Consider the following 23,147-nt stretch of genomic DNA (forward strand, 5'->3'; position numbering starts at 1 on the left):
TTTTATGGACTAGAAATATACACTGCCGTTCAAAAGTTTGGGATCTGTAAGATTTTTTAAATAAGTCTCTTCTGTTCACCAAGGCTGCATTTTTAAAAAAAAAATCCAAAATACAGGAAAACTAATATTGTGAAATATTATTGAGTTTTCTGTTTGAATATGTTTTAAAATGTAATTTATTCCTGTGTTCAAAGCTGAATTTTCAGCATCATTACTCCAGTCTTCAGTGTCACATGATCCTTCAGAAATCACTCTAATATGATGATTTGCTGCTCGAGAAACATTTCTGATAATTATCAATGTGTATAATTGTTTTTCAGGATTCTTTGATGAACAGAAGGTTTTAAAGAACTGCATTTATTTGAAATAGAATATTTTGTAAGTAACATTATAAATGTCTTTACCTGTCACTTTTGATCAATATACATTTACATTTATTAATTTAGCTGACGCTTTTTATCCAAAGTGGATTATTGAGTTATTGACATATATATAGAATTGCTATATATATGTCAGAGGTCGCACACCTCTGGAGCAACTAGGGGTTAAGTGCTCTTGCTCAGGGACACAGTCACAGGGACTCTCACACCAAAGGCATGTGTCCTATCCACTGCGCCATCACCACCCCTTTTAAATGCATCCTTGCTGAAAAAACATTCATTTCTTTCAAAAAACAAAATTCGTACTGACCCCCAAACTTTTGAACGGTAGTGTATAATGTTACAAAATATTCTATTTCAAATAAATGCTGTTCTTTTGAACTTTCTGTTCATCAAAGAATCCTGAAAAACAATTATACACAACTGTTTTCAACATTGATAATAATCATAAATGTTTCTTGAGCAGCAAATCATCATATTAGAATGATTTCTGAAGGATCATGTGACACTGAAGACTGGAGTAATGATGCTGAAAATCCAGCTTTGATCACAGGAATAAATAACATTTTACAATATACTCAAATAGAAAACAGTTATTTAAAACGGTCATATTTCACAATATTACCTTTTTTTATCAAATGAATGCAGCCTTGGTGTGCATACGAGACTTCTTTTAAAAACGTTAAAAAAATTACGATCCCAAACCTTTGAACGGCAGTATATATAAAAATGTATTAAAAATGTAAATAAATGAGATGAGTATGTGCGTATAAAGTTATGACTAGCAGGTTTTCCCTCTGTATTCGGTTTTTAAAATGCCGGTGTAATTCCACTCTGTCCAGCAGAGGCGCCGTTTCCACCAAGACGAGCATCATCATCAGTCTGAGCTCTGAAACCTGAGCGGGGAATTCTGTCATTGTTGCTTTAAGAGATAAGCGACGCCCAGCGATACGTGATAGTTCTAGCAGCCAATCGCTGAACGGAATATGCTAAATCTGGTTTAAACCGGTTTCTATCTTAAATTTCAATATAAAAACTTAATAAAACATATACAGCCGTTATTGTATTTTACACGAGACGCTGTGAGGCGTGCACGGTTCCGTTGCTCACGAGCACATTATTTTGACAAATATTCAGATTTTTAACATTTTTTCGGGGTTTTTCTGCAGTCAAGATGCCCAAAAGAAAGGTAAGGATGCACTGGAATATTTTTTATTTCTGAAAAAAAATCACGAATTTTGTTATCTTGTACATATGTGCCTATATTTTTACATTTTTTTGTTGCTGTTATGGGCTGTGATCTTGTAGTTGTTTTTATAATGGCGGACAGTCGATTTTTACATATTCACTGTCAGACTGTCAGTCTTGCCGCGCAGTGACGAAAACATGACTAAAACACTCGACGTTTAACTTAAAATACACCAGACGGGCATTTTAAAAATGACAAATACTGTAGCCTTTATATGTGCATTATTATTTCTATAATTATCCGAGCAAAACAAATCCTGTAACATCCTGTAAGATCCGCCTGATCACTTGATAATGTAAATGGAGGGAACTTGCATGTCTTATGATGCTGCTCGAACTCCCACAGGCAAATATTAACGTTACTAGTTTTACATAACATAAGCCTTTACATTAACTAAGATATTAGCATTATCACACTGCAGAGAAGTGATTGTGTTGGAATTTTACATGGAAATATAGCTCACATTTAATATTTTGCGTTGATATGAGATTGCGAACGTGTATTTTCGGTCCTCAAGTCAATTTTATTAAACATAATAATGTGGTGTACTGCTACTGTTCTTTCGTGTCATTTAAGCTGCTCCTGTCATTGTTGATGTGCACAACGCCTACCCGAGAAACGTCAAGCTGCCATCTTTACAGCACCTGTGTCTTTAGAAGACGGTGTCTTACTAGTTTTACTCGTTTTGACTGTAAATGTAATTTTTTACATTTTACTTAAGTATTCAATGTGCTTTTGTGCGAGTTACAGTGTTTTCGTGACGAAAACAAAGGAACTATACACTGAGAATCGCCCCTCAATCGTTTAAAAGGCGCGTAGTGATGCGGCCAAACAAAAGGAAGCCGTCTTGCCCGCGCGCACTGACAGCCCGGATTTGAATTTGAATATGCGCGGGAAGACAGAGCAGAAATAAAGTCATCCGTTATGGAAAATAACTGCGGCTCGTCGCCTGTGACGTAACGCCTTGTAACTGTCACAGAGAATGTTCTATTTTGTGTATTTCGACGAATGCGTTTATATACAATATATATATATATATTTGATATCTATAACGTTTTTGTGTTTTGTTCTTTTACAGATTGATGGTGAGAAGGCCGCCAAAGGCAAGGAGGAGGTTTGTCCATTTAAATATATATATATTTTTAAATTATTTTTAATAAATTATTGCATTAAAATTACATAAGAGCGTTTTTTGCATAAATTTGTCCTGCTTTTGCTTGATGAATAACAACCTTATTTTTAGTTTATGCTTATATTAGTTACATCAACCATCAGATAAATTTACTATAATGCCCAATTAATATATTTTTTCTCTCTCCAGTGAATATAATAATTTACATTTTATATTGGCTCCCCCACTCTTTTTCGGTTACATTATTGATTTTGTATTTATTTTATTTTATTTTTTGCAGCCAACAAGACGCTCCGCGAGGTTGTCTGCTGTAAGTATCATCTTTAGGATCTATTCAATAAATAGATCTTTGTCTAATTTCTCTGTCTAATTCATTTCTGAATTGATTTACAGAAACCAGCTCCTCCTAAAGCAGAACCAAAGCCCAAAAAAGCCGCAGCCCCTAAGGTAAGGATGGTGTGTGTGTGTGTGTGTGTGTGTATATATATATATATATATATATATATATATATATATATATATATATATATATATATATACAGTAGTCAACATTTGAAGTGGATCAAAACCTTTCATCAAAGTTATACATGAATTTTGAACAATACCCGTTCTTGTCTTAGGACAACTTTGTTAAACTTTTTTGATCCACTTCAAATGTTGACTTCTGTATGTGTGTGTGTGTGTGTGTATATATATATATATATATATATATATATATATATATATATATATATATATATATATATATATATATATATATATATGTGTGTGTGTGTGTGTGTGACCATTTATTGATGACAAAATGCCTTACCTACATGTTAACCCTCAAACCGCTGAGTGTGAATACATCCTAATCCAGCGGTTCGGTGTCTGTTATTAATTCTGCAATCATATTTTGTGTCATTGCTCACACAGAAGGCAGCCAAGGGGAAGAAGGGCAGCAACCCTGCTGAAAACGGAGACGCCAAGGCAGACCAGGTCAGTCTGAAAACTTCTTTGCTGAAATCTTTATTCTAAGCCATCAACACAGATGACACTTAGAAGAGAGAGAGAAAGAAATAAGACTGCTTTTTGTTCAGTAGCATAGATAACACACCGACTAATTACTGAAGCATATACGATAATTGATCACTGACTTTTTTGTAACGTTTTGGTCATTTTCCTCTAGGCACAGAAGGTGGACGCTGCTGGTGATGCCAAATGAGAAGCTAATGAGTGTCTGATCCTTCTATGTACTTGGTGACTGTACAGTTTGAAATAACTATTTTTTACCAAGTTTTATATTAAGAATAACATTTATAGTTGACTTGTTTGATGTATTGATTGATTTGACAGGAGTTACTATATTTCATTCATATCCATTTGTATCCCATTTTTTTAATCAAGCGTCTATATCTTGCCAAAACGGTTTGCCCTTGCTAAATCTGTTGGCAAAAAAACAAACAAAAACGCAAGAATATTGTCCTAAAGTTTGTTTATTGCTTCTCTATCTATCTCTTTCTTTCTTGGTTTATCTTTGGATTTTAAACACCAAACATTCTCAAAAGGCAGCTTAAGAGTGTTTCTAAAATGTTTTCAGGAGGGTTTTCACCATGTTGTTAGCATTTAAATGTAGAAATACTGTTTTTTCTTTACTTTTTCTTTTTTAGGGAAATTACAATGAAATTATCACAATAAAAAAAATGATTAAGGCAACAATGTTAAATAAATTTACAATGTGAACCTTCAATTTCTTTAGAGCTGTGTGTTCTGAACTTGTCTTTTTTTTATTATTAAGTTATGTTCTGAAACAGTGGAAGGATATTCAGTGACTCTTAAAATGCTTTGTTTTAAATGGTTTTGAATAAAAAAATAAAAAACTGTCCAGAAATTGTATATCATCTTTGTCATATTTTGCATGTGATTAAAAGTATGTATATACAGTGGTGGCCAAAATGATTAGAACGGTAAGATATTTTTTAATGTTTTAAAAGAAGTCTCTTCTGCTCACCAAGGCTTCATTTATTTGATCCAAAATACAGCAAAAACTAATATTGTGAAATATTACAATTTAAAATAACTGATCAAAGCTGAATTTTCAGCATCATTACTCCAGTCTTCAGTGATCCTTCAGAAATCACTCTAATATGATGATTTGCTGCTCAAGAAATATTATTATCAATGTTGAAAACAGTTGTGTACAATTTTTTTCAGGATTCTTTGATGAATAGAAAGTTTAAAAACAGCATTTATCTGTAATAGAAAGCTTTTGCAACATAATAAAGGTCTAAACTGTCACTTTTGATCAATTTAATCCATCCTTGCTGAATAAAATTATTAATTTCTTTAAAAAAAAAAAAAAAAACTTACTGACCCCAAACTTTTAAAAGGTAGTGATAATGTTACAAAAGCTTTCTATTACAGATAAATGCTGTTCTTTTGAACTTTCTGTTCCAACAAATAATCCTGAAAAACAATTGTACACTTTTTGTTTTTTTTAACATTGATAATAAATAAATAAATTCTGAAGGATCATGTGACACTGAAGACTGGAGTAATGATGCTGAAAATTCAGCTTTATCAACAGAAATAAATTGCATTTTAAAATATATTCAAATAGAAAAGTTATTTTAAATAGTAAAAATATTTCACAATATTACTGTTTTTGCTGTATTTTGGATCAAATAAAATAAATGAAGCCTTGGTGGGCAGAAGAGACTTCTTTTAAAACATTTAAAAAATCTTACTAATAATTTTGGCCACCACTAAACAGATAAATAAGCAATTAAGTAGTATTAAATCCTTTGCACTGTTATCAAAGATCATCTCACTATAGAAAATTACATTGTGTTTGGATAATTTTGCTTTCTAACAGGCAAATGGCAATCAAGTGCAGTTAAAGGGCAATTATCAGAATAGGGAACTGAGAATGCATATTTCTTATATGAATAATTAACAAATAGTGCATGCAGAGTGAATATGATTTCAGATTCCAATCAACCAATCAGATTTGCGTTGCACTTTATTTTAATAATAATAATAATAATAGTGCTTCTACGTCGGTGTTATTCACCTCTCATTTCGGTCTGATTTTGAGGATAACTTATTGTTAGGGATCGGATTGTTTTCGTATAGGAATGTCGTTCTAGGATCAACAAAATATGTAGGGTGTTGTAGTTACATTTGTTTCTCGCAAGATGTCGCTGCCGTTTAATAAACGAGGGAAAATGATTCAAACGGTAATTCATTGACTGTCCAGCAGGTGGCTCTATTTGCTAACTAAAATATATCGCTCGATTTCCTCAGCAGGATAGGAATAGCCTAAACATTTCAATCTCAGCAACATCTGATTTTGTGACACGGTTTGTGTAAAATCAGTTTTACTTTCTTTTGTGAGAATATTTTCTGTTGGAATGTGTTCCCTGGAAAACGCCTCTTGCTCAGCACTTGTTGCGGACTAACGTTACGCCCGAAAGAAATGTTGACAACATACCATTTGACTTGTATTTCTTGTTAAGACTGGAAAGAACAAAGATCTTGCAGTAATAAATATCAGACCGATTCTACTACATTGTTCTTGTAAAAGGGAAAAGATTTTGTGACCGTTTATGAATAAAAAAAAAAAAAAAAAAACAGCTGGAAAGTTTATCTTAAATTTTGTTGAACAGTCGCAAGTTTCTTGATGATCATGTAACTAGTTAACCTGCTAATTTGTTGGTATAGATGATCATGTACTGGTTAACTTGATAATTTGTCAGTCTCTATGATCATTTAACTGGTTGACCTGCTAATTTGTTACAAAGCGGATATGACCAATGGATAATCAACATTAATGTTTGGTTGACTTGTGCTATATGAGTTGATAAATGGCAATTCGATCGTTTATGATCTAAATTATTTATTATATCTGTGAAGAGACAGCATTTTACCCCATTAACACTGAAGCAAGATCTTTTCTCTGTGTTTCCTGAGCGCAATTCGTTAATAACAACAGACAGAACAAATAAATGAAAACTAAAGCCATGTGAATGCCAAGTGAGAAGACAACACGATGAGTAAATCACGGTTTATTGACCAAACAATTGTATTCCAACACGTAGCTGTCTATTATTAGTAAGAAATCAATCAGAAGATGTCAACGATGTTCCAAACCCTTCTGAAACTCAAACACACGACTGTTGTGACGAGGGAAACGTGCAAGTGGTGTTCTTCTCTGAACACAATCATTAATCAACACTGAGGGTCTGCACGGCCATGTGTTGTGACGTGTTCAGCCACACCCCCTACTGAATCTATAGGGCTTCATATATAATGTGGAGGAACATCGGGTGCCTTCAGTGTTCTGGCACTCTCAGCTCACGGAGGTCAATATCATCAGGTAAGCAGAAACGAATCACAAGATCACTGAGTTTCATGACAGTCATGTTTGCACAAAAACCGCAAAAATGTGTCAACGCAAGGTGGGATTTATACTAGCCTACCCCGTTTGAAAAATAACTTTTTCTGATTGCCAATTGCCAACTTCTGATACTGGTGGTAAATAACAGTATATTACTGTGCCAAATTCAACACATTCTTCCGTAAATGTAACGAGTGAATTTCAATGTTTTTTTTTTTTTTTTTAAAACCTTGCAATATTTTGAAAATGTGCGGTTGATTGGGATACTTTTTTTCAAGTTATATCAATGGGAAAAGTGTCCCAATCATCCAGAAGTATTTTAATTATTTATTTTTCAAAATAGTTTCACATGAGCAAGTTTCTTATTTACTGTTTATGACAAGATTAGCAAAACTACTGTGTTGTAAACCTCATACGCTGCTCATGGATCTTCTAAATGCAATGTTATTTGCATTAATACATCTTTAACCACAATGGGCAATTGAGTTATTCATAGGGAAAAGGGATAATTGATTAATTTGAAGACCTTGTATTGAATGCAGATTTGAATAACTGTAAAATCCAGGTTATTTCTGTAATATTTCATGATTTACTACTGTAAAAAGTGAATCAATAACATTGTTGGAAATTAAGTTTTGATGACACTAAACATTGGCTTGGTATGTTAATATCCACATTTTTGATTGGATCTTTAGACAAGATAAGTAAAGGAAATATGTTTGAGATCAGTGTCTCATTTATTTGAAATTTACTCCTACGACAATTATTACTTTTTAAATTCAGTGTGAAGGGACTTTTTGTCCTCAGATGAGGGCTAATACAGCTGATTGAGTGTCAGCTTGGAGATCCTAATTGTATTTTCTTGTCATTAGTGTAGAAGTGTGAATGGTATAGCCGTTTGGTTTAGACTATTGATATTCATGTCTCTAGAGCGGGGCTGAATATTCAGATGCTGTTTACAGTTGCTATCTCTTTCAAGTGATCCAATCACAAATGCTCCGCTGAAACTGCTTGACCTTTACACCTGGTATTTAAATGTCTCAAATCAAATGCATCTCTCTGGACAACTTTGGTCCAGTACGGACTTTCTGATTTCATAATTGCATAGACCACTTACTACATTGGCATGTTGCGGCATGTTAGTAAAATGTGCAAAAAAGTCAATTTTGTGTGATAAATGTGAAGTAATTTGTGATGTCATGTTTGTACATTAACTAAAATAAGGATGTGCTTCATTATCTTGTGTGTTCATATCAGGCATATTGTAGATGTTAAGTTTTGTGCATCTGTTTGTGCTCTCATGCAGTTATATTTGCACTTAACTGGTCATGTTAACTCTTGCGCAGTGGATGATTGATGTTTTGCTCCCTGTTTGACCATGATCCCTCGTCATAACCTAGCTGAAGCTAAATGTTTTGATGTCACTGTCTAGGGCTCTTGCTACAGAGCCATTTGCTTTAAGGAAACCATCGAAACTGTGCACATGCCACTAACATAAGAGGTTAGGATGAGGGCAGAGCTTAAGCTTTAGTAGGAATGGGAATGATGCTTCTGGCTGTGCAGCATCACTGACACTCAAGCGAATGCAAAGCGAGGGATGCTGTGAACATCTGCTTTGGTCTTGTGAGAATGGAGGGAAGCCCCCAGACTAATTTCAGATGTGAGGGCGGAGTTAGAGATTGGGGTGGAGCTTGTGGGGATGATGGGGGGAGGAGGAGGGTTTGTTAAAGAGTGAAAGGAGGGGTTGCACTATGATTGCTTGATGCACAACAAAGCATGAGGATTTCTCATTCAAACCGTCCAAACCAAAATAATAAAAAGGGTTATATTTTGCACAAGGATAATGAGTCCTGTTTTAGGGTTCATGAAAGACTCTTTTTGCCTTATTTTTTTTAAATTAAGAAACATTTCCCAGATTACTACCCAAAAGTTTTAGTTTTATGGTTATATATGTATTTATATACATAATATATTGTTCTCTTAAAGGGATAGCCTAGTACATCCCAAAATTAAAATGGTCATTTACTCACCCTCAAGTTGTTCCAAACCTGTATGAATTTCTTTCTTCTGCTGAACACAAAAGATTATATGGATAACTAAACCGTTGTGGGGCCCCATTGACTGTTGTATTTCTCCATACTGTGGAAGTTAATGGGGCCCCACAACTGTTTAGTTACCCATATAATCTTTTGTGTTCAGCAGAAGAAAGAAATTCATACAGGTTTGGAATAACTTGACAGAATTTAATTTTTTGGATGAACTAACTCTTTAATAATCTCATAGTGCACACAATTCTTGACAATGTCACAAAATATCTACAAATATAGCCTAAGTTCTCATTTCTCTGGTTTTGGGGATGAAATGTTCTTGACGGGTATTATGAGATTTGCCCTTGTGCTTTTAGTAACTAAACAATAACTGATCAAGAGTTAAAAGATCTTGTTGTAAAAATGAGTTAAGGGCATTGTTCTACTATACGGTTAATAGGTTTTACAGTTGTATTTTATTGTAGGTATTTCTGGATTTTTATGGCAAGTGTCAACAAGACCAGCCTCAGGGATTCACATCATTTTAAATGTGCACTTATGAATTAGATTTATAGTGACGTAGAATACAACCAAAATGTTGAAGAGTGACTCTAATGCCCTGTCTACTGGTATTAAAATCTGTTTTGGTCGATCGGGTCACAAGTGGTCGACGCTAAATAAAGGTGTAAACTGGGTGTAAAAAGTTGAGCTTGTCCACTTTCAACCACTTTTAGAGGTAGTTGAAAACCGGATTGCTTTCATAGTGTAAACGCTCATGTGATCAAATGTTCAAACAGCCACAAAAGACCCGTCTTCTCTCCAAATACTGACCTAATGTGTAAAGTATATGGGAAGCGCTCTAGCCTGACGGGATTTAAACTTTGTCGGCTGGAGACCCAAGTATGTTTTGAAGATGAAAAATGTACCAAGCAAGCACAATGTTCTCTCACCGTTCCTGATTTCTAACACACACTCACAGTGTTCGGCTGGTCTTGCGGCTGTCCGAGCACAAACCAAAACCCCTGCTCTCCGTATGTTTTTCCGTCGTCTCCGGGCGCTTTCATATGTAAATTGTGTGAGCTTACTTTGTTCATTAGATCGAAATATCTGAAGAAAAAACACGCATTTACCCTCCTTTAGTCTAGAATAAATCAGGACAAAAGTGGACAAAAGAGACGGGGTAAAACACCAGGTGTAATTGGGAATGTGTCTCCCTTGTCTACTTGTGATCCGATCGACCAAAGCGGATCTTAATACCAGGTGTAAACGGGTACTGGAACTTGAAAAGGATAGTCTAAAGTGAAGTGTGTGTGGTCAATTCAAGGTCAAGGTAAACTTTATTATCCCACAGGGGGAAATTCATATGGTCATTCAATTGATGATATACGTGTCTGTTAATGGTCTACAGTTTGATATATGTCAGGTTCTTTGTCTTTATAAATAACTTGTGCTTGAAAAAATGAGACTTTCATAGTCTGTTTTTTTATGGAGCTTGATTAAATCCCATCATTATAGATAAATTTACTCTGGAAACAATGTTTCTCGCTGAAGAGAAGAAATCTGTTCCCCTTACCACGCCATGATCCAAAAGACAATAACAGAAATGGAGTAATGCTTTCCAGTCTTTGTAACTGCAAGGTCCTCCATTGTCAATATCCGAAGGCCCACAGGCACAGGCTTTGGAATTTCCTTTTCTGCTGAAATCAAGTGTTTTTTTTTTTTTTGTCAAGCTTAAAGCTTTTTTGTCAAGCAATTGAGAGAAACTAGGGTTCACATGACTGTCAAGTCACATTGTCTATTTAATCTTTCCTTAAAGCTGTTTTCTTGGCCTTTAAATGTTAGATTATTCCAAAAACGGATGTTATAAAGCCCCCTACCGAATTAGGTCATTGAGATCTTTTGTTACATCACTCTTTGGAAAATCTGCAGTGATGCATTCTGTAATTCAGACCAGTGAAGTGGAATAGACTTGCATAACGAACACACTTTGCACGGCCGTGTGGTCTGTGGCGTAGAAGCATGATGTTGTGTGAATGCGGTCACTCCGTCCTCTTGGAGGCAGGATAATGGAGGATGATCTTGACCACACGTTGAGTACGATTTCATAAAAGTGTGTTCTTTTTGTTCACATGGCTATTTAAGTCGTTCTTGTTTCTCCATATTTTTGTAGTTTAGTAAGTGAGAGAATTATATTTGACAAGTTCGGAGTATTGTGGTTGGCAAAGTGGGTGTGTACACGTGCAAGCCAGAAAGCCTATGATGCATTCTGACAGCTGTGCATGTTCAAGAGAGAGAGAAAAGGCAGAGAGAGAGAGAGAGAGAGAGCAACACACAATCCGCCAATCTGATGGCAAGAGATCAGGTTGTATAAAAGGGCGGAGCTCCTGAGAAAGCTTCCTCTTGGAGCAGCTTCTTCATTTGCTGACCGCTCATGCTGTTTGCAGTCTGACTGGCAGAGGTCTCTGCATTTAAAGTCCAACTTTAGCTGCTAGAAATGCGGTTTCGTGGCTAACCTTCAAAGGTCTCATTTGTTTTTCCATTTCAGCTGTTTTTGGAGTTTGCCTTGGAGCAACAACGACGGAGTCGTCTTTCCTTTTCCTGAACAAGCGCGCAATTGCAGCAAGGTTGGTAGATGCATCCCAGACATGTATCTACCATCGCCTTCTCACTTCTCACCACTTTACAAGTGGTTAATGTAGTTCTAGTTCCTTTTACCCACTTGTATATCATATGTTGAATACCAAATTTGCAGTCGTTAGTCTAAAACGTCTAGCTGTTCTAAACTCCGATGAGTTCGAATCGTTGTTTTAAGTTCTGTTCCGAGTAATGGTGCCTTGCAGGCTTTGGACGAGTTTTTCTTCTGTTTCTTATTTGAGTCAGAGTAGGTCTGGTTCAAACCAGCACAGGATATATTTTCAGACAACAGATTACTGTCACCCAGACGTGATTCTCTGCATTTGTTCGGGATTGTTGCCTACGGCGTGAAGTGTTCCCTTGCATCAGCCATATTTGGTTTATGGCAAAACAAACTTTTTGTGTTTTCTTTTAACCCTAATTTTGAACTTTCCAAGGACCATTTCAAGGTTTTAATATCATTCTTCTAATGATTTTTAGTCAGAATGGCTGAATAAGTGTCCTTTTTGGCACACTAATCATTTAAATGTTCACAATAGAGTGCATTCTGGTTGTTTTTTTAATTGACTCGTCCTCTCCGGTCTACAGGTTCACACCTCGGCATTGCACAACCCTTCGGGAAGTTCGTTTCAGTCGTGTGGAGCACTAAAACAGCAGTGATGATCATCAGACTCGGCAGACTGACTCCTGGATACTTCCGCCTTCTGCAGGTGGCTATTTGTTCAAATCTTTTTAAATTGGTTAAATCTGTGAAAAGTGAACCTTTTTGGATTGCGTGTTTAAATGGGTCATCTCATGAGGAACCAGATTTTCCTCAATCTATTGTTAAATGTACAGTGAAAACATACTGTAGCTTTCAGAACTTCATTACTTTCCAGTGAAAAAAATATCATTTATTAAAATGAAGCTGCTTAAATCTCTTGATCTGAGACCCATCATTAATATGATTGCTCACACTTAAACTTCAACCTATTCATGATAAAAAAAAAAAGTGCGTCAGAAAATAAAATGATAAAGTATGATATGACCCCTTTAAAATGCATGCATGTGTGACACTTACATAATGACTTTTGCTAGGAGCAAGTAATGTTGGTTAGTTTGGGACGTGTAAATGTCCATTGGAAAGATCAAACTGGTGCCGGTCTGGCTTTTACACTGCATTCCTCATGGCTAAAAGCGACTGAACTAATTATATGAACAATGACCGTGAAGGGCTGAATGAAGGCTATGTACACATGGGAAATGCCAGTTTAAATTCATCTCTCATGAGCTTGATGTAATTCTCACGACTTGGAATATAAAAATAGCGTGAAAGCCGCAGGGGGGAACGGTCGTAAACAAGCAACTATCTTGATTGATTTGTTTTGACAGACATTCAAAACATTATCAATCCTCCATCTTGAATAGCAAATTTAATTAATGGACTAATATTGGGGTATAACAATACTTTTTCCATAGTGTCACAATAGTTCAGATTTTTACAGTATTGAGCTGCTTTTTCCAACAAATATCTACATATATAGTTTTATGCTCTGTGCATGTAGATTCAGACGAGCTAATCAAACACTACTAGAACTACTTTGAAATGTCAAGCTTGTTACTTCAAATACTGACATCAAAACCCAAGATTTAAAAATTGTTCTTGCAGTTTGAACAAATCCTCCTGTTAGTCAGTTTAATAACCTGTCCTTAGGTTTTAATTCAACAACAATTTTCCATACATCACAATAATCTGAATCATTAAGTTTGCAATGCCTAAAATAATACCCTTAGGCAACCTTATTGTCAAGCCCTGCCCCCTAATGATTAAATGCTTAATCTTTTTAATCTTAAAAAGATTATCATCTTACTTTTCTTAGACCCTTCTAAACCTACTTGCTTTAATGGAGATTGCAGAGAGACTTGTTAAACCGTCTTAATGTCGTCACCTTGAGGTTGCGGTAGTTAAACCTGAGTGTGGCGTCATTCAATGAGCTTTTATAGACTCCACTTATCATAACAAATACGGTCATGATCCATAATCATAACGTTGTTTTGGTTGGGCTTTGCACCTCTGGTTGGATAAATGTGGATACTTTTTGCTCTCTCTTATTAAAGACCTAATATGCCTTTTATTTTTTTAAAGTTTTGTTTTTGGGTTCTGCTAGAGGAGGTTTTCATGCTTGAATGTTCAAAAAACACATTATTTTCCCCATATTCTCCATTGTTGCGGCTCCTCTCTTCCCAGTCTGTCAGTAACGCTTGGTTTAGTTCCTGTCTCTATAAAGCCCCTCCTTCTGAAAAGCACACTGTGCTCTGATTGGTCGGCTGGAGCAGTGTGTTGTGATTGGTCAATCGCTTTGAGTGTTCGCCCCTTACCATAACCGCCAGTTTCAACACACTACCAAAGCAACTCAACTTTTTGCATACGCCTTGGGCGGGAATTATTTGTGACGTGTTCGTTCCTGGAAGAAAACTCAAGACTACAATGGAGGCGTTTCATGGAGTTCAGAAACACTGATATGGAGAATAACTCCCGCTGGAGCTTTTTCATCCTCAAACAGCAACATCACACACTAAAAAAAGTTGCATACTGTAGCTTTCATTCAAGTTGTAATTGAGTCCTTTTTAGCCGTCATATGCTTTTGATTGCAAACATGCAGAATGACGTTCCTCTCCTGCAGTTACTTTATTTGGCAATAAATATTTAATGATTCCATATATCCCACACAAATGAGCAGGACATTGTGTTCTTTCTGAGGAAGCCAGATGATTGTACAAAATTTCAAGAAGATTATGGCCTTGTTAACGAACCTTTTTTCCGTTCTTTTCGCAGAGGCAGGTAGCAGGAGAGGTTCAGGCCCCGGCTCACGACCGCTCCGTAAACCAGATCGCCATGATGCTGGCCATCATGGGCCTTAGCATGTCCTACTACAGTGCCAAACAGATGACCGAGAAGGTCCACCATGAGCCCGCCCCGTGAAGATGCGCTCCTGTCCTTCAGAGTGACGGCATCCGGAGAAGACGATGTCAAACGGAAGATGCAGTTGGATATTCAGATGTAGAAGATGTTTAGACTCTGTCACACTACACCTTTCTATAACTGTTGGATTTCCAGGGATCACACACCATGGGGCTTCTGCTTAGGGGTTCTCTTGCTTTAGTTTCACTCTCAATGGGGTCTGGAAGGGGTTGAATGTTGTGGCCTGAGTTTCGATAGCTGCCGTGGTACATGCATATCAGAGAGTCAGTCAATTCTGCTGTAGGTTTACTGGGAAAAAAACTCGAGCTCCATCATTGATGCCTAAATATGGAGCTTAACTCTGAGCCATAATGTCTTTTAAAGGGAAGGACCTCTGCATTTGAGATGTACCAAGCAACTATTGAAAGCAGGGCCACTGCAGGGTGACACTGCAGGGTGACATGCTGGATTTATTTCAGATTTCCCCCAAAAAGATCCTATTGAAGAACGTCAGAGACTTGAGGACTTATAGCGGAGGTATTGCTCTACAATACTACACTTGTTTTAGACACTTTAGGAAATGTATTGCAGTACTACAGAGACTGTTTGAGGACCTTATGTTAAAGTTACTTATCTTTCTTTCATCATAACAAACAATATCTTCATATCATCTTGTTTGTCCTGGCTTCAATCTTTAGATTGTCAAAGCCGACTTTCTATGTGCAATAGCATGAGCTTAAAGCAGTTTTTTTTTTTTTAGTGAAACCAATCCATATGTTGTTTCTAATACTTTTTATGATAATGTGATTATGATGATGACGAATGTACTGTATGTTATGTTTTTAAGACACAATGATCAAATAAAGCTGTGAATAATTTGAACACGATCAAGTAATGGGAAGCAAGTCATGACTCAAGAAGGTTTAGAAGAATGTTATAAAAGAAGCTGTTGACAAAGGATTTCCTGCTGAGTCGAGTTCTACACCGAAACCATATGAAGGGTTTTCGTGTCGACTGAAGCGTGCTGTTGAGAACAGGAAGTGGGCAAAGCCTCAGGCAACAACTTCCTCTATCTGCACGCAATATTTGTCTACCATCCTGCCGGTTGCTTCTGGCGTGATGTCTTGCCCACTTACCATGTTCAAAAGATGTCGGTTAAACCCAACTTTTGTACACCTTGTAACATAAGGTGCATCTGCTCCATCACTCCCCTGAAATACTAAGCAATTTAGGCCTGAGTTGTACTTGTACACGTACAGGAACATAGATGCGTCTACCAAGACACATTTTTCTCATATTCTCCAGTCTGTCAGTAATGCTCTGTTTAGTTCCTGTCTCTAAGAAGCCCCTCCTTCTGAAAATCACACTGTGCTCTGATTGGGCGGCTGGAGCAGTGTGCTGTGATTGGTCAATCGCTTCGCCTCTTACCATAACCGCCAGTTTCAACACACTACTAAAGCAACTCAAAGCCCCACCCCTTAATCCTGCGTATGAATTATTTAAATGAGGAATATTGGCTGCATCTGATATGACGAGCTCTCTTGAGTAGCTACTTATTTTGAATAAGTAATTACTTCACGACCGCTAAAAAAGTAAGTTCTATATAGTATGAATGTAATCTGGACACATGCAAAGTTCCTGGAAGAAAACTCAAGACTGCAATGGAGGCGTTTCAGGGAGTTCAGAAACAGTGACACTGATATAGAGAATAACTCCAGCTGGAGGGACTTTGTGCTTTTTCATGCTCAAACAACAACATCACACACACACACGCACAAAAAAAAAAAAAAAGCATAATAGCACCCCTTCCCGATTGGTTAAAACCCAATGGTGAATTGCGTCCAATCCACCCCAACTACCACCAAATGTTTCTTTTGACGCCATGATTTTCTCATTATTACCAGGCAGTTAACACACCATTGCTGTGTGGATGGGGGAGCGGATGTGTTTTTAAGCGTTCGCTCGGATGCTCTCGGCAGATGTGATGTCCTGTGACAAGCCGAGGCCACATTGCATGACACGTTTTATTCCACCAATCGCCTTTAGCTCCTCCTCTCTGATCACTGTGCAAATTTGCCCAAAAAATACCGCTGGGGTGGTTCTGACATGCTAGCTTAGGACATGAACCTCAACACGCTCGTCCCATTGGCTGTCTGGTGATGCATCATCATGGTGTCTTTGCAGTGAAACAAAAGAATGGGGATCACATGATGCACATGGTTGCTAAAAGGGATGGATATAGAAATATTTTAATATGAGGTAGCGGAGGCCTTTTCTGTTTGTTTTGATGGTGATTTGTACATGTAAGAAGCACTTTGAGATTGAAATATGCATGGTGAGAATCATATTTTCTATATGATTGATTGCTTTGTGTTAACGAATGACACTGAAATGTGAATTAAACCACAGACGTGATGCGTTCTGTATGTCCATATAGATCATTGAGTGACTTGTTTTGTTGCTCATGTCATGTTGCTATGTTTCATTAAATTCATTTCAATCATGTCTGACTTCAATTGTTGTTTTCATCGTCTCACATTTGTTCTAAATCAGTGGTTTCAACTGGTGCGAAGCAGGTCTTTTTTGCAAACAGCAGGGAAAAAAAGCATGCAAAATACAAATAATAAAATGCAACTTAGTTAGGAAAACAAAATAAATGGACAATGCTTCTTATATACACTACCATTCAAAAGTTTGGGGGCAGTAAGATTTTTTTCCGGAAAGAAATTAATACTTTTATTCAGCAAGGACGCATTATATTGATCAAGATGCGGTTCTTAAAAAAATGATTCATCAAAGAATACTGGAAAACTGTATTGCACTTTGATCACCGGAATAAATTAGTTTAAAATATATTCACATAGAAAACAGCCATTTTAAATTGTAATAATATTTCACAGTATTTCTGTTTTTGCTGTATTTCTGATCAAATAAATGCAGCCTTGGTAAGTATAAGTATGTAAGTGTAAGTATGGTAAGAGACTTCTTTCAAAAAAGCTTAATGGCCACAAACTTTTGAACAGCAGTGCATTTTGTTATCAAAGGTCATGAAGATCATCTAATCATAATCTACAGTATTTCTACAGATCCAGACAACATTGTGAATTTAAAATCTGGGTCTATGAAAACCAGTTGTGACTGAACATGGACTTAAGTCATGTCATTAAATCTTTAGGTATATCCAGACACTCATATCTCTGTTTTCATCCCACAACAAGCACACATACACATTGACAGGCGAATGACATGATGTCTTGGTTCCCGTGCCGGTCCGTCTCCGATGCCCACGAGATGTTCTGTCTGGACCGTGACAAAGATCACAGTGTGTCGCAGCATCTGCTCTGTCAGCCGCTCAGTGAAAATACACCATCATGTTCTCATCCTCGTGTTTATCCTTCTCTCTCTCATCAGGGTTTAGGAGGCAGTTTATCACTGCAGCAATGCTGGGTAATCCTGCCTATAAACCTGACTTGTGGTCATTTCCCATTGTTTTGATTTGATAGTAGTGTCCAAAAGTGATGTCTGGCGTAGGAAAATTGACATCTTCACCCTTTATTTCAATATTTTTCAATATTTAAGCATATTGCATAGTTGTGTTTGGAGCCAACAGTTTTATTTGTGATAATAATGCAATGAAACATGACAAATTGTGCGGACATAATTTTTGGCATACAAAAAGAAAATCTTCATGCAAAGAAATTATGAACACATGCAAAAACAAGAGAGAATCAACAAAATATTTATAACTGATTATGTTGTAGTCAATATGTTTTTTTCTGTGAGCTTTTTGGTTTTCTATGCATTTTCTTTTGCATAGTAAAATAAAACCTGTTGCTGTTTTTTTGCCAAATAATTTTGTAAGACAAATACCTTAACCAAGTTTAGTGTTTTTTCTTCCTTCACATTTAAAATAAAATATACCCCTACTGTATTTGACCAAAATTACTACTTACTACTTAAATATTCAATTACATGTTATTTAAAATCTAAAAAAAAACATCTTTATATTTTTGTAATGTATTTGTCTTCAATAGTTTTTTTGGTAACACTTTACTTGAAGGGGTGTGCATAAGACTGACATGACACCTTCATAATCATGACATGACACATGTCTAAGGTGAAGAAGGTTTTATGCATGTTTATGACAACTGTCATTAAGTGTCATTCGCTCAATTATGACATTTTTAATGCAAATATGACATTGTTTGAGATGTCTTTGTTATCACACCTTGACATAAACCAATACATCATAACCTGTCAGTGTCTTTGTCATGACAACTTGACATTACCAAGACAACACAACCTGTCATAAATATGTCATAAACATGACATAGCAGATTAATTATCAAACTTAAGAAACCACTTAACATTACATTAAACTGTCAGGTGGTTGGGTTTGACTGCATGTGGAGAGGCCATTATATAACTGTGTCATGAATATTTTTCTTGATCTGAATTACAGTGGTACAAATTGAATTTGTCATTAAAATGTTATGATGGCCTCATGACAGCCAATGTCAAAACCAACCACCTGACAGTTTAATGTAATGTTAAGTGGTTTCTTAAGTTTGATAATTAATCTGCTATGTCATGTTTATGACATATTCATGACAGGTTGTGTTGTCTTAGTAATGTCAAGTTGTCATGACAAAGACATTAACAGGTTATGGTGTATTGGTTTATGTCAAGGTGTCATAACAAAGACATCTCAAACAATGTCATATTTGCATTAAAAATGTCATAATTGAGCGAATGACACTTAATGACAGTTGTCATAAACATGCATAAAACATGTGTTATGTCATGATTATGAAGGTGTCACGTCAGTCTTGTGCACACCCCTTCAAGTAAAGTACCGTTTTTTTTTTATTAAAAGATATTATACAAAACATATCTTAGAATCAGTTTTTTTTAGCTAAAATCACAAATTCCTTTTCCCTTTTCTGCATCTGACTCCATTATGGCATGTAAAACCCATTTTCACCGTCGAATTTATCCCGTTTCACTCAAAATACATCAGATTGTGGAGGTAAAATAGGTTGCAAAGACTGTTTCTCATTGACTTTGTCAGATTTAAAAGATCCCTATACGAATAAACATGAATATACTGTATATTTAACAGTTTTATTTTTCATATTTTAATGTTTCTGCTACAGTTTTTTCAGAGGTGTCTCAGAGGCATATTTGATCAGATTTGTCACATTTCTCATCAAATTCTTCCCAGATCAAATGATGCTGTTCATCTGCATTCATATTCCAACTCTATCCTATATCTGAATTGTTTTAATTCTGAGATGTAAACATGTTCATTCTTAATCAGTTATAAATGCATCATGTGTATTTATCAGTGTTGGTGTGTTTGATGCAGAATCCTACAGTAAAATCGTCCCTCTGCATGTGATTGCAGAGGTTGCTATAATAAAACCGCATGTATTTTAGTCAAATCCCCTTGAAAGGCAAATCTGTGCGGTCTGATGATCAGCCAGACGCGGGTCGTGGCGGTGGACGTGGCCATTTTGGGGAATGCAGCTTTGGAAAGATTATATACAGCATTTGAGCCCTGTTGCAAAATAGAGAAGTTAAAATGATGACTCAAGGAAATGAGGATCAAAACGTAATTGTCTCATTTTTTTTCATCAGCTTATTTAAATCTGAAGATATGTAAGTTACACTCTCCCATCTGTTAGCACGTTCTTTTGTGCTCTGGAAACACGCTGATTGAATATTAACCTGATGCAGTTAGAAGGAAACTTCAATGTTATATATATATTCAACTATTGAATATTTAATTAAAGGTATATATGACTTCAATAAAACTGCATTAAGTTATTTCAAAATAACACCTTAAGTATTCACTGTATAGTATGAAGTATAAAATACACAAAAAATTTGTGGTAAAAGCAATAAAATATTATTACAATATAAAATAAGTGTTTTCTATAAGGAATTTAAAATGTAATTTATGTGATCAAAGCTGAATTTTCAACATCATTACTCCAGTCTTCAGTGTCACATGATCTTTCAGAAATCATTATAATATGCCGATTTGTTGATAATGCTGAAAACAGTTGCTTCATATTTTTGTGGAAACCGTGATACATTTTTTTTTCAGGATTCTTTGATGAATAGAAAGTTCAATGCACAGCATTCATTTGAAATATAAAAATCTTTTGCAACTTTATAAATTAATGTAACTTCTGATCAATTCAATGCATCCATGCTGAATAAAAGTTTTAATTTCTTTCATAAAACAAAACAATTGAAAGTTAGTTTATATCTTTTCATGTAAGTTCAATTAAGTGGTTATTTGTGAAGAGCTTGACTTCATTTGTAAACGAGATCATCTTTTCCCCGGAGCAGCTTGAGATCAGCATGTATTTAATCACACAAAGCATGTTTTAGTAAAAGACTGAAAGCTTAATTAAATTACGCTGCAAATTCATTCTGCACAGAAGCATTTAGAACCTGAGTGTTATATGAGAAAATGAAATGCAAATAAAATGGTCATTGAGTGTGAGAATTCAATATTTTTCATATCATGATCTATATACACTCACCTAAAGGATTATTAGGAACACCATACTAATACTGTGTTTGACCCCCTTTCACCTTCAGAACTGCCTTAATTCTACGTGGCATTGATTCAACAAGGTGCTGAAAGCATTCTTTAGAAACGTTGGCCCATATTGATAGGATAGCATCTTGGAGTTGATGGAGATTTGTGGGATGCACATCCAGGGCACGAAGCTCCCATCCACCACATCCCAAAGATGCTCTTTTGGGTTGAGATCTGGTGACTGTGGGGGCCATTTTAGTACAGTGAACTCATTGTCATGTTCAAGAAACCAATTTGAAATGATTCGAGCTTTGTGACATGGTGCATTATCCTGCTGGAAGTAGCCATCAGAGGATGGGTACATGGTGGCCATAAAGGGATGGACATGGTCAGAAACAATGCTCAGGTCGGCCGTGGCATTTAAACAATGCCCAATTGGCACTAAGGGGCCTAAAGTGTGCCAAGAAAACATCCCCCACACCATTACACCACCACCAGCCTGCACAGTGGTGTAACAAGGCATGATGGATCCATGTTCTCATTCTGTTTACGCCAAATTCTGACTCTACCATCTGAATGTCTCAACAGAAATCGAGACTCATCAGACCAGGCAACATTTTTCCAGTCTTCAACTGTCCAATTTTGGTGAGCTCTTGCAAATTGTCGCCTCTTTTTCCTATTTGTAGTGGAGATGAGTGGTACCCGGTGGGGTCTTCTGCTGTTGTAGCCCATCCGCCTCAAGGTTGTGCGTGTTGTGGCTTCACAAATGCTTTGCTGCATACCTCGGTTGTAACGAGTGGTTATTTCAGTCAAAATTGCTCTTCTATCAGCTTGAATCAGTCGGCCCATTCTCCTCTGACCTCTAGCACCAACAAGGCATTTTCGCCCACAGGACTGCCGCATACTGGATGTGTTTCCCTTTTCACACCATTCTTTGTAAACCCTAGAAATGGTTGTGCGTAAAAATCCCAGTAACTGAGCAGATTGTGAAATACTCAGACCGGCCCGTCTGGCACCAACAACCATGCCACGCTCAAAATTGCTTAAATCACCTTTCTTTCCCATTCTGACATTCAGTTTGGAGTTCAGGAGATTGTCTTGACCAGGACCACACCCCTAAATGCATTGAAGCAACTGTCATGTGATTGGTTGATTAGATAATTGCATTAATGAGAATTTGAACAGGTGTTCCTAATAATCCTTTAGGTGAGTGTGTCTTTCTTCTCACATGATACAATAATTTGAGCTTATATGAAACTGGTGCTGAAGCGAGAGCTCAAACTCAAGCACCTTCACTGAACCTTGAGTGCAGTTGTGCTTTGCTCAAAGGTGATCACTGACAGCCTCAGTTATTGCAACACTCACACTGCGCTATTGCAGATCAACTCATCTAAACACTGACGTGAGGGCTGGATCATTTCAGGGAACAGGTGCTGGGAGACATCGGAGTGGTTCAGGTGGAAACACAGGCCTGGCATGTGGAGAGACAGCCAAAGTGCGTTTGACACGGGAGGAGAGGTTTCCAAAAGCTCCCTCTTCAGCTGCCATTTTGCCCTATTGGTCAACAGATGCGTCCGTCACAAATGTTGCCCTGAATAGGATGAGAAGAGGATTTTGTGTGAGATTCATCATAGTGACAACAGCTGAATGTGGAATGTGCTCTGTGATTGGCTGGCTCACGTCACATGACTGAGTTACATAAAAAGTACATGAATCTGCCCTACATTCTGATGTAAACAAACTTCTCCCCCATTTAAATTGATGCCTTCGGCAGATTAATTTTATCCAAAACTACTTACAATGCATTTCAATTGTTTACATTTGGTAAAAATGTATGTAAAAATCCAAGA

General features: G+C 36.5%; 1 protein-coding gene and 1 long non-coding RNA gene across 5 annotated transcripts; both read left to right on the forward strand.

Moving 5' to 3' along the window:
- The first annotated feature begins 1,355 nt into the window (after positions 1 to 1,355).
- Positions 1,356 to 4,210, forward strand: hmgn2 (high mobility group nucleosomal binding domain 2). Of its 2 annotated transcripts, none has more exons than XM_056243296.1 (6): positions 1,356 to 1,569; positions 2,708 to 2,743; positions 3,042 to 3,071; positions 3,155 to 3,208; positions 3,677 to 3,739; positions 3,936 to 4,210. In XM_056243296.1, exons 1-6 carry the CDS (start codon positions 1,555 to 1,557, stop codon positions 3,963 to 3,965), a joined length of 228 nt encoding a protein of 75 aa, XP_056099271.1. In that variant the 5' UTR covers positions 1,356 to 1,554; the 3' UTR covers positions 3,966 to 4,210. The 2 variants fall into 2 exon arrangements, with proteins under 2 accessions (XP_056099271.1, XP_056099270.1); XM_056243295.1 differs by having other exon boundaries at positions 1,361 to 1,569; positions 3,930 to 4,210.
- Positions 4,211 to 7,103: 2,893 nt separating this feature from the next.
- Positions 7,104 to 14,828, forward strand: LOC130077883 (uncharacterized). 3 transcript variants are annotated; one of them, XR_008805840.1, is made up of 4 exons: positions 11,505 to 11,624; positions 11,712 to 11,790; positions 12,389 to 12,510; positions 14,616 to 14,828. It is a non-coding gene; the product is annotated as an uncharacterized LOC130077883 (long non-coding RNA). The 3 variants fall into 3 exon arrangements; XR_008805841.1 differs by lacking the exons at positions 11,505 to 11,624; positions 11,712 to 11,790 and adding an exon at positions 7,104 to 7,118; XR_008805839.1 differs by having other exon boundaries at positions 11,518 to 11,790.
- Positions 14,829 to 23,147: the final 8,319 nt, after the last annotated feature.

This window comes from Rhinichthys klamathensis, unplaced genomic scaffold (genome assembly GCF_029890125.1).
Source record: "Rhinichthys klamathensis goyatoka isolate OS25496 unplaced genomic scaffold, OSU_Roscu_1.1 h1tg000784l_1, whole genome shotgun sequence".
In the NCBI taxonomy this organism is placed as follows: domain Eukaryota; kingdom Metazoa; phylum Chordata; class Actinopteri; order Cypriniformes; family Leuciscidae; genus Rhinichthys; species Rhinichthys klamathensis.

Excerpts from the sequence above, each read along its gene's own strand:
- hmgn2 (XM_056243295.1), top strand. Across the intron at positions 3,072-3,154 it reads GCTCCGCGAGGTTGTCTGCT|AAACCAGCTCCTCCTAAAGC; the intron begins GTAAGTATCATC and ends ATTGATTTACAG. Across the intron at positions 3,740-3,929 it reads GAGACGCCAAGGCAGACCAG|GCACAGAAGGTGGACGCTGC; the intron begins GTCAGTCTGAAA and ends ATTTTCCTCTAG.